Source organism: Sesamum indicum, linkage group LG4 (assembly GCF_000512975.1).
Source record: "Sesamum indicum cultivar Zhongzhi No. 13 linkage group LG4, S_indicum_v1.0, whole genome shotgun sequence".
In the NCBI taxonomy this organism is placed as follows: domain Eukaryota; kingdom Viridiplantae; phylum Streptophyta; class Magnoliopsida; order Lamiales; family Pedaliaceae; genus Sesamum; species Sesamum indicum.
In genome coordinates this window covers 16,865,982-16,877,635 of record NC_026148.1, presented here as the reverse complement: position 1 = coordinate 16,877,635, position 11,654 = coordinate 16,865,982, and the positions used below count along the sequence as shown (strand labels likewise).

At 35.7% G+C, this 11,654-nt stretch overlaps 1 protein-coding gene across 1 annotated transcript in view; it reads right to left on the bottom strand.

Moving 5' to 3' along the window:
* LOC105161331 (vacuolar protein-sorting-associated protein 33 homolog) overlaps window positions 1-8,865 on the bottom strand; it is an 11,033-nt gene extending 2,168 nt beyond the window's left edge. The window contains exons 1-18 of the mRNA XM_011078977.2: window positions 8,719-8,865; window positions 8,578-8,617; window positions 8,401-8,481; window positions 7,721-7,915; window positions 7,522-7,632; window positions 7,343-7,408; window positions 7,040-7,147; window positions 6,892-6,936; window positions 5,531-5,587; window positions 5,159-5,253; window positions 4,665-4,716; window positions 4,461-4,517; window positions 3,569-3,631; window positions 3,388-3,494; window positions 1,253-1,375; window positions 1,082-1,163; window positions 912-982; window positions 13-46 (exon numbers count right to left, since the gene is read on the bottom strand). Of these exons, the coding sequence (XP_011077279.1) occupies window positions 13-46; window positions 912-982; window positions 1,082-1,163; window positions 1,253-1,375; window positions 3,388-3,494; window positions 3,569-3,631; window positions 4,461-4,517; window positions 4,665-4,716; window positions 5,159-5,253; window positions 5,531-5,587; window positions 6,892-6,936; window positions 7,040-7,147; window positions 7,343-7,408; window positions 7,522-7,632; window positions 7,721-7,915; window positions 8,401-8,481; window positions 8,578-8,617; window positions 8,719-8,771 (1,440 nt within the window). The 5' untranslated portion in view covers window positions 8,772-8,865. The remainder of the gene's footprint in view (window positions 1-12; window positions 47-911; window positions 983-1,081; window positions 1,164-1,252; window positions 1,376-3,387; window positions 3,495-3,568; window positions 3,632-4,460; window positions 4,518-4,664; window positions 4,717-5,158; window positions 5,254-5,530; window positions 5,588-6,891; window positions 6,937-7,039; window positions 7,148-7,342; window positions 7,409-7,521; window positions 7,633-7,720; window positions 7,916-8,400; window positions 8,482-8,577; window positions 8,618-8,718) is intronic.

The following is an 11,654-nucleotide window of genomic DNA, read 5'->3' as shown; positions in this document are numbered from 1 at the left end:
GAGGTGAGGTGCGTATCCAGAGAAAACATAGGCGATATCATTTGGACTGATAGAGAGAGAAATTAAGATGTGTGAATATCAGCAAAAGGAATCACCCTCAATTAAACCCTAATATTCACTAAATATACTAATCATCATAATCATTTGCTTTTATTCTCACTGGAATCTTTAACTCACAAGTGAGTTGTAAAAGTAGAATTTCATTCTCTGCATTTAGGACTTAGCAGAAATGCAAGATCACAGATCTTAACTATTCACATAAACAATGACAACACCTAATGCCTTCAAGACATAGACAATAAGATCAAGCTTGCTACCGCAACCACTTCTGGCTCATAGCACCTGAATTTCCACATGGTCACAATACGCTCATTTCCAACTAGTACTCACAAGTCACAACCTAAGGTATCCTCTTGTGCTTGGTAGAAGTAATTTAAGTCTCTTGAATGAAATTAGAAGCAGTTCAATCTAATGTGAATAGATTACGAGTCCAAGTGTCCAACTTTGCAGGTCCAAGCCCACTTTCAAGCTGTCTGCTGTCAAAGACATGTTTTGCTGATTTACAGCAATGAGACCCAGTTGGCAGCAATGAGGCTAAGCCAGTAACATTTCATGGTATGCCAGCCAAAAGAAAGTATCCCACAGGCTCTCTAAGAGATATAAATAAGCAGCACTGCAGCAATATAAATATTAGTTTTAAGATTTTTCCATAACCAGATTCATCTTCATTAAGAAATTATATAAGTTGATAATGAAAATGATTCTACAAAATTGGCCAATAAGAACAAAGTAATTTATTAACAGATATAGGGGACCTGCAACATAGTTCAGGAGCTGCTACCTAATACCTCACATGACATTCTTACTACAAAATAAACAATAGAGTGCAGTCAAGATCAAAAGAAAAATACTTCGCGGTGTCTGTGTCCTCAACTACAAGTTGCAGAGCACGTTTGATTGTCAGCCAGTTGCTCCTTGAGTCCTGCAATACACAAACAGAATAACTAACCATTTCATGAAGATTCGGTTTAGGTTAGAACAGATGGATAGGCATACCGAAAAAAGAAATTCCTTATTTAACCTGTTTCCTGAACAGCCCAGCTTTTTCCAAGTTATTCAGCGTAGCAATATGCTCAAAGCCGTAGCTATGAAGAAGCTCTCTCCTGAACCACAAGTAAAAGTTCAACAATTTGAGAGAAATTCCATAATTTTTACAAGTTTAAAAGCAAAATGAAAATATAAATTCACTTGCCTCAGATAGTCAAAATTCTTTTTTGGCAACCCTGAGTTTGTTACTGAAAATAAGATTAGAAGGCGCAGGACGTTTACAAGAGGCTCCTGCTTATGAATCATTTCTTCAATGTAATCAAAGCATCTGCGGCCATACAGATTGCAGTTACAAAGAGCAAAAAGCCCATATCAGTAACAAATGTAGAAGAAGGACCACGAGAAAAACAGGTGTTGAGCTGGTAAATCTGTAGGATTAGTTGAATTTAGGGTGTTCATCACACAAGATGGTTAAGGATTAACAAACAAAATGTTAACAATTTTTCAAGAAACCCATAAAGCTGACAATCATGTCAATCTCTCGCACTAAAATCAACCACAAGAATTGATAATAATCATATTCAAAAAACATTTGAAAACACTGACAGATCAGAAAGTGCCTCTAGCATATCATGTCCAAGATTTTCAATATATATGGAAAGGCCTTTTGAGTCATACAGTTGAATGCATTAAACATGTGGTTTACAGCAGAAAATTACTTTGATCTAGTGGTCAAGAATAAAATAAAGGTCTTCCCCCAGAAACTCAGGAAACTAGAAGAAATGGGTGCAGATACACATTATGCATTCGATAAAAACAAATGTCCAATATTCATCCAAAATCAGGCAGACATCAATAAAGAGGTGGAAAAAAAAAGAGCAACCATGAATCCACAATTGATGTAAAATTGTGCATGCATAGCATATATACGTCATATCTTCTAATGTAAGTCAAGGAGGTTGGGCCACAGAAATGAGAGTAGGACATCCTAACTTCACATCTGTATCCATGTATTACAATTGAGGAAGCATTTGACCTTGTATTGATTTGAGAAACAAGAGGTTTAGATCTCGATTATTTGGCTAGATGTGCAGGGTAATGAACCAATACAGAGGATTTTTTTATTTTTTTATTTTGGGGAAGAATTTCAAATCCATCATAGTGATCTTCAACAATCACAAAAGAGATATATGAGGATATGGATTCTGTTAATATGTACAAATTTTGTACATTGGATTTGAAATCCTGCAGTCCAAATCCTTCAATCAAAACGACTTGAAAATTCGAGTAGTGTACCATCCTTTATCAATGATAGAGATCGCACAAGGTAATGCTGCCAATTTCTACCAGAGAAATCAAGACACAGTAACATATGAAATAAATATTAAGGGAAAGTTCTATTCATGGAAACTTTACTGAAATGCACTCGAGTGTCTTCTATCGGGAAACTTCAAAACTCCATTGCCAAGTCAAAGAGAAGTATCAATATTCTTCAACATTTTTAATAACCTATGGAGATCTTAGAGAATCTTGGTTTAGAAATATAAGGAAAACCAAACTGGCATCCACCCTCCAGACAAAATCCCATGCCTGTTTGCACGTAGCTTGGGAGATAGAAGGGGCAGATAGGTGGGCCAGCTTGGGTTAGGTCAGAATTTAATATACTTGTATCAGTTAATTAAAGGCTGAAATGGTTTGTGCAGGCAGTGGCTGACTTTATACATCCTCTGTTTTAGCAAGATGCAGGTCGAGAAGATGCACCAAAGATCACGCAAGCAACATGAGGCATTAGAGGGAAGCATGAATTTGCCCATTGAAGTAGAACTTAGGCGCTATACATGCTGCTGGCTCGCATGCAATCATATGGTTCAACATAAATAAAGCTTGTCAACTGGGTTAATTTATAGCCACCTTACAGTTGACTGTCCACCAACTGAAGAACAAGGCAGATGCTCTGACTTTGAATAAGAGATAATTGCAATAGTTTCTTCTTATCTTATCCATCAACTAACTTATCCTCATTCAGAATCCCATATACTGGAAAGTACCTACGTTTCCCATTGAAATGCAACAGGGAAATAGTCGTTTATCAGAACAAGCACAGAAGATATTATTATCATGGACTGAGAGTTTGATTAGTTCCAGACAAAACCTGCTTCCATCTCTGAGATAAACAAAACCCACCATGCTTAATTTTTTTACCCAACCTAAAAAGACCCCAAATGTCACTCCTTATCATAATTATAAATGTGATTAACAAAGCAATAAGAACTCATCAAGACTCAATAAATATCTAACAGAGATAAGAATGCGGAACAGTTGAAAAATTTCATAGCATACATGTCATAGCTCTGCGCCTCCACAAGTGTTTGCTCCATATCAAGTCTCCCAAGAAATGACGGTTTTGATGTGAATGTCGATAAATGCTGAGCAAGATTTATGTGCCTCTGAGTTGACAAGGAGAGGCACTTAGTATGTAATAGATTTCCAACATATACGCAAATTCTGAAGGGATACTCACAGTCATTTCAGGCAATGAGTTAAGCTTCTTCACAAAGTCCTTCAATTCAGAGACGGTCTGAGACTGTATACAGGGTGCAGAATCAGAATTCATGTACTCTAGTAGCATTAATTTAATGCACAAAGTTGTTCTATACAATAGAAAGCAACCTCCAGATTTCTGGAAAATGGCCTGAACAGGGTTTCTGAGAATTTCTATTTCACAGGTCAGGCACTGTATCTGAATGTTCTCATTTTCTTATTGTTTGTCAATGTATAAATGTTCTATGCAAATTATTGTTCTCATTGTCTTATTGTTCTCTTAGAATTCAGAATTCATGTACTGTAGTAGCATTAATCTAATGCACAAAGTTGTTCTATACAATAAAACGCAACCTCCAGATTTCTGAGAAATGGCCTGAACAGGGTCTGAGAATTTCTATTTCACAGGTCAGGCACTGTCTCTGTGAATGTTCTCATTTTCTTATTGTTTGTCGCCATATAAATGTTCTATATCCTAAAAGAGCAGTTTTACTTTCCTGAAGGATACTTAAACATCATAACATGGTGAATAAAGCATAAAAGTCATAAGGATTTCCTATTTCAATGGTTAACTGCAACTCTTTGGCCACTCAACTTTGGAACAATACTACCTAGCTTGTACATGACAAGTAACAAGAGAGACACAAATATCCCAGAACAAGATATCTGGTGGGAAATTGACCCACAGCTTGAAGGACATTCAAAAAGCTTATTTCAAGAAAACTCAGGCTTCATTAAGATTAAGGTAACCTCAGAAGTTTAATTTATTTTCGATGTCAACTCAATAAGCAGAATGACCATGTTTTTGCAACAAGAACTGGGTGAAAACAATAAACAAAAGGCATCTCAAAGGTGGATTGGTGGACACTTACAGTAGTTGAAATCTCTGTATAATCTTGCTTCATGGATGTTGCTTTTTGTCGAAGAACCTGAAACATGCTGCAAATAGCAATTAAAGAAATAGAGCTTCAAAAGTAATAGACTAGAAATACGCCTGAACAAAGAATTTCAAGACACAGGCATAGTAACAAGCATGTGAATGTGATTGTTTGAACGCAAATAACAAATGCATCAACCTGGACAACAACTTCAAAATTCAGATCCCGGATCTCTTTGAATAATTTGTCACTACAATAAAGACAACAGAATTGTTAGTCATCATAGCATGTCTGGAACTAAGAAATAGAACTTTCTATTGACTTAGCATGTATTTGGGTATACCGGTATACCCATGTGGATAACATGGATGAATTAGGTAATATCAACCCTGTGTCAATTACACTAGTCAATGAAAATTTTCAAGGGGAAGCTGGAGTAAAAAGAAAGCCTAAAGCAATCCAAATAGTGTGGATGTGGGATTAGCATTCAAAATATAGGAAACATAAATGAACTTCAGCGAAGCAAAATAAATCATGCCTAAAAGAAGAGATGAAACACTGACAAGCAAGGGGAGATGAAAAACACACAGCCTAAAGATGTACACTAAATGATTAATTCAAAATTCCTACATTTGTTCAATGGAAACTGAACTATAAAACAAAGCACACTATCAATTAATGAAATGTTGTACCTAGAATTAAGGGGAACCTTTATCTTCTTGCCTTCTTGCTGAACTCCCATGATAGAAGCATCTAGCTCCACAGCACCATTATTGACACCAAGAAACTGCACCGAACCTATTAGAGATAGCTTATAAACAAATCCAAAAAGGAAAATATCCAGTACTATTATTACGTCATCGGTTCTTAGGGAAGCTCATGGCCTGCATGTACATTTAACCATAACCACTGTGAATGCTTTTTCCATTTACATAACAAAATTAACAGAAACACTTGTATGATAAAATGATATCCACAACTCAAATGCATTTCAAGTTTTTCATAATAGCCTTTCAAGATGGCATTTGGAGAAAAACACAGTTTCATCTCCACTTGCAGTCTACCTCATCTAGCAATCCTTCATATGTCAACTGAGAACACATTGGAGTGACCATGTCCACCTGCAACAAGAAAATAACTCAATAGAATCTCAGTCTATATGCCAAACAGTATATAAAAATAAGCAAGTGTTAAGTTGTATAGATGTAAGTAACCTAAGAGGTCTAGGTGTGTTAATTTGTGGAGACATAAACTTGCAAAATAATGCAATAAGAGAGGTTATCAGATTAATCATTCCAGAGTTGGAACAAGTTTCACACTCAAGACACAGAATATAAGCCTACTTTCAAACAGTCTACAATAATCAGGTATTACCATTTTGGTAACCTCCCTTGAGAGCTCTTCAATAAATGCAACACTTTTTCCATTAAGAATCCAGCAAAGGATCATGACAAATGCATAAGAAGCACGTAAAAGGAGACTTAAGTGAAAATATTGGCTGTACATGAGACCATGAGAGTTGCTCTTGCAGAATTACTTCCTATGAAGGGGTGTCCATTGGGTAGGATAACGATCCTAAATAATAGGGACTAGTTAATAAAGCAACAACCTCAATTACTTCCAAGTGCACTTTTGTGGCCAAAGGACCAAGTGGATCCAAGAAAACAACATAGTTGCAGGAGAATAAAAGGTTCAAGTCAAGCTGACAATTTCATACTATTGTAGCTTGATGCTTCTGAGTCTTAAAGTTCAACCATCTGAGGTTTTAACATGTTTTTATCCATGTCAATTTGCATTGTTCAATAAATTTTAGATTTATTCATGTAGGTCTGTGTCCGGAGGCCTTCCGGTATATTTGATGCTATGACAAACAACTAACTTAGATGGGTCACCCTTGCAACTGAACACTGATTATATGCCAAATCTCATGCAGGAATAGATGCTAGCACTTTCAGAACTGCATTAATCCAAAACAGCACCCTATAATCCTTAACATCCTGACCGATGTACATAGCTCTCCCCAACCAATTTAAAACAAAAAGAAATGTATTAAACCCTAAAACCTAGATGCATTTTCATATATCATTTTCATCACCCTAGTCTGACCATAAAAAGTTAACTGGTCCAACTACAATGCTTAAATTTCACCCAATTATTTTAGGTGTCAAACTTGTGATCAACTGCCAAATATGGCTAATATGATCTTGCAACTTCTTGTCTTCTTAGCCGTTAGCATGCAAAGCTTAAGGCCTAGCTTTGTTATTTGACAGTTCAATTGACAGTCTACAAAGATATCAAATAGATTCCAGAACGCCTATAGAATAAATTGAACAGGGAATAATACTTACCTCTGGACAAACTATAAGGGGGAATGTAAGGTCATAAAATTGGGAAATATATAAGGAAAAACAGAGTGGAAGTTTACCTCTCTATCTAGAAGTACAAGAGTATTTATTTCTGGAATGCCCATCTGTGGTTCGAGCAAATAAACAGTCAGCATGTTTTCATACAAACGCTCAATATTAAAAAAAAAAAAAAAAAGGTATTATATGCCTTTAGTGAAGAATAATTACGTCTGATGTATTAACAGGTTCTTCAGCTTGCATGCGGTTCAAAATGTCAGCAACACGTGTAGCTGCTTTGCCTTTCGCCCGAACATTTGGTATTAATCCAAAGGAAAACTGCATTACAATCAACATACAATTGTCAAAAGAGGTTGAAGAGAGTAAAGGCAAAAGATATTGGAGACCACAAATATAATTTTCCTTCAATTAACATGGTAACATACCAAACACTGATTACAGAATTTAGTAAAGCTCTGAATATTTTAAAGTTCTCCACCAACATTAACAAACTATGCAGAAAATCAACTATACCTCTAGATTGTGAATGGCTTTTGCAATATGCCAGAGAGACGTAGCATCTCCATCTGCCAAATATTCCTGTCAGGCATATCGTGACGTTAGACACAACTGATTCAAGATTGAAAGAAAAGATAGGCTTTCTTCTCTCAAATTAATTAGTCATTTCCAACATAATAGATAAAATCACATACTTTCTGAGCAAGGTCAAGTTCAAATGATAATACATCCTCATCCAGAGGGATCATGTATAAGGGAAAGTCCCCAATATTCAACAACTCATGCACTTTTTCCTCCTCAAGTACCTGTACACAGACAAACATAAAATACATGGGGTGTTGTCACAGAACAATTTTCTAAAATCTATCAAATGTTCAAACATATGCTGCTTACCTTCTCACATACAACCGCTCGACGTGGAACAAAGTAAAGATAATATTCTCTGTGAAGTCCTTTTGATGTATCATTGTGAATATGCGAGCAAATGAATTTGATCAAGTCAATCTGAGCTCGAACAAGGTAGACCACCTTGGTGCGATCGGTTTGAATTGGCTCAGCCGTTAGATGCCGCAATTCAGCACCATGTTTCTGATCATAAGAAGCATCGTTGATTAAATTTTTCCTTAGCAATCACCAAATTGTTCAAATTAGCAGCGGCAGAATCACAAGTAATATCTCTACTAATTAAGTTGTAGAGGCTTCATCCAGTGTTTTTCTTTCACTTTTCCATGTAACCAAATAATTACAGATGCCCACATGAATACAAAATTCAGGACTTCAACAGGAAGTAATAATTATCCTTCAAAACTTGTAAGAGAAATTTTCTGAATGATTGAAACATAACCTTTTACAAGTTCAAAAAATTCCAGGCCAGAAACGAGAGACAATTGCAAATGTTTCAATAACCCCTCTGACACTGGATAAGAAAACCCCACATAAAATGCAACAGAAAATGCCATACATTGACCTTAATCTGAAGCCAGAACCTTCAACTATTGACCATCTTCAACGATGTTAAAGGAATCATTCGAGTAAAATAAAAGAAAAATGAGTAAGCAGACGAACACAAATACCTTCAGTTCTGAACTTTGGACAAGAAGCGAGAGCGAGCCGCTGAGCTTCGGATCAATTACCAAACACTTATCTCCTCGAACCTTAAAGAAAAATAACAGAAATTGCAAAACAAATAAATAACTCAAACAATTACAGTAGAACAACGATTGAATTGAACTGCACTGAACTGAACTCACATTTTTTAGTATGGTTTCCAGCTCCGCTTGAGCCCGGGCTCTGGATTTCAGCAACAATAAAACAAAAACTTAAATATATAACAAAACAAATCCCTTATGACCAATTGAAAATTTGCTGTCAAAATGTTCAAAAGATCATACCGTATGGCACTGAGATTGATCGGGGCGTTCTCCAAATTGGGAATCTGAGACATTGTTTCTCGCTTTCCCTTTCTCTCTCTAAATTCTCCTTCCGGGAGATGGACTTTTGAGTGAGTGGTGAGTTTGTACCATATGAAATATACTTTTCCTTAATCTAATGAAGCAATATTAGTTAATAATTAGTTCAACATTTGGGAATTGGAATGAGCTTCGGGAAAAAAATAAATTTGGCAAAATCTCATTTTTTGTCCCATTAAATTTGATCATTCTTATTTTTTCGTCCTTTAATTTTACATTCTATTAAATTTAGTCCTGTAACTATGCTCATTAACTAATTAGTCCTTTTGGTAGACAAATTTAGACTAACATATTTTATTTTAATTAAATTACTAGGGATATTGTAAGTTCTCCATTTTATTGTTATTTTAGTTTATAATTTTAGAACGTCGTGAGACAGTTCGGTTCATATTCCGTGTGCGCGTTAGAGCATTGAGATGACCTTTTCGAAGTATGAGAGGACCGGGAAGGACGCACCTCTGATGTACCAGTTATCGTGCCCACGATAAACGCTAAGTAGTCAAGTAACTGCTTTATTTATCACCAGGTAGAGATTAATATTATATGTTAGCGGCATGAAATTCTTTGGCGTTGAATTAACATGTTCAGGAAGAACAGGTTGTTCCAACTCGATACCGTCAAGAATTCTTGACTATTGCATGGGAACGGGCTCATCTTCAAAGTATTTTTCCCTTCCAATATTTTCTATTAGAGCTTCCCTCATTCTTTTTATTGAACATAAATGATGCGAATAGGGCTTTAATGAGTTCTAATATGCAATGTCAGGCAGTGACTCCCCTAGCCTTCGTCTCTCAATGCCAGTGTCAGCCCAACAAAGTGCTTTCGTCGTTGGTGTTCTTTTCGATCTCTACGCATTTTACCGCTCCACCAAAAATTCCCTCTGCCCCTACTGTACTCCAGCTTGGTAGTTTCTACCGCCTATCTAGGGTTGTGCCCTAGAATTTGACCGCGGACTTAAAAAGCCACCTACAGATGCTTTGCGCCCAATCGTTCCGGATAACGCTTGCATCCTCCGTTTGGAAGAGCTATTGGGTATGTCACACAGGTTAGTTACCCAAAATCCCTTCTTTTCTGGCTAGGAAGCATATGAGGATGCTGAAACCTGTTCCTGTTACGACTAGTGCGAGTTGCTCATCTCTTTGATTAGCTCACGGTGTATTTCATGGTATTAGAATGCCTAGGCCAATAAGCCGAGTTAGAAGCAATCTTTATACCTTCTATACAAAAAATATATTAGTATTCAAATATCAAAAATTATTGTAGAGTGTAATAATTAGGAATTTTGTCGTTGTCTTTACAGGTAAATAGTTTTGTGCGACTGAAAATTTTGTTGAAGATACCATTTGGATTGAAGAGTCGGACGAAAAGATGACATCATGGTATGAGTCAAAGGAAGTTCAAACTCGACCTACCTCTGCAAACATATGAAATTTATGATTTTTCAAAATATGTTCACATTAATTACATGTAATGTTATTTAAATATTACATGTAATTGTATTTAATGATATAAATGTATATTTTCTTCTCCTTTGCCCTTTTATTATATTTGTCGAAACTTAAAATCGACAGCTCTAAAAGATGCAAGTTCTATGTAGAGGTTGGAAAACTATCATTGAAATCTGAACCTAGACAAATGGATTTTTAAGTATCAAGAAAATACAATAGACATGGGTAATTAGGTATGTACATGATGTGTAATTCTTTAATTTCCTTCTCAAATTTCAATTTTAGTTACAAATATGGCAATAGTGAGAAAAGAAAAATTGATTGGATAGAAGGCTGACATCTTGCAAAGGTAATTTTTTTTAATAATTTTTTTAATATTTTATAAAATATTGTGAATTTACACTAATAAGGTTAATTATATATATTAATCATATATTTATTTGAATGGTACATGTACGTATATTTGATCTTTTTTTTTAATTTCAGTTCACTTGATGCTATGTATCGAAGGTGGTCAAAGTATGTAATTTAAACATATTGATTAATGTGTACTAATATTTTTATCGTAATTTTTTTTATCATTATTTACACATATTTTTATTTACGTATTAAAGCATGTGCATGGACTACTAATTTATTACACCAAACACGTTGAAATAACTAACTTCTGACAATATAATTTGCCTAAAATACCCTCGAATATACTTTTACATAAACCAACCACCTCCTAGACACTTGGTTATATCATAATTTCATTAGGGTATTTAAAAGTAAATTACTTTAATAATTTCGACAATTTATATATTTATTTTTATTTAATAATAAAGACAATAAAAATTTTGGGTAGCTTTTTTTTATTTTTTAAATTTTTTTTCATGCTTTTGTTTTCTCTGTACTACATTATATCATTAAATTGTCTCGCTCTCTCTCTCTCTCTCTTTCTCTCTCATCAAGCTTTCTCTCTTTCTCTCTGTCTCTATCTCTCTCTCTCTCTCTCTATCTCATCAACCTCTCTCTCTCTCATCAAGCTCTCTCTCTCTCTTCTCTCTCACACATACACACATACACACCCCAACACACATACACATGCACACACACACACACATACACATACCCACACACACTGCACACACACACACATGCACACACACACACACACACACATACACATAACCACACACACTGCACACACACACACATACACACACCCACACACACTGCACACACACACACATACTGCACACACCCACACACACTGCACACACACACCCCACACATCAACCTCTCTCTCTCTCTCTCTCTCTCTCTCTCTCTCTGACATCAAGCTCTCTCTCTCTCCCTCTCTCTCTCTCTGACATCAAGCTCTCTCTCTCTCTCTCTCTCTCTCTCTCTCTCTCTCTCTCTCTCTCT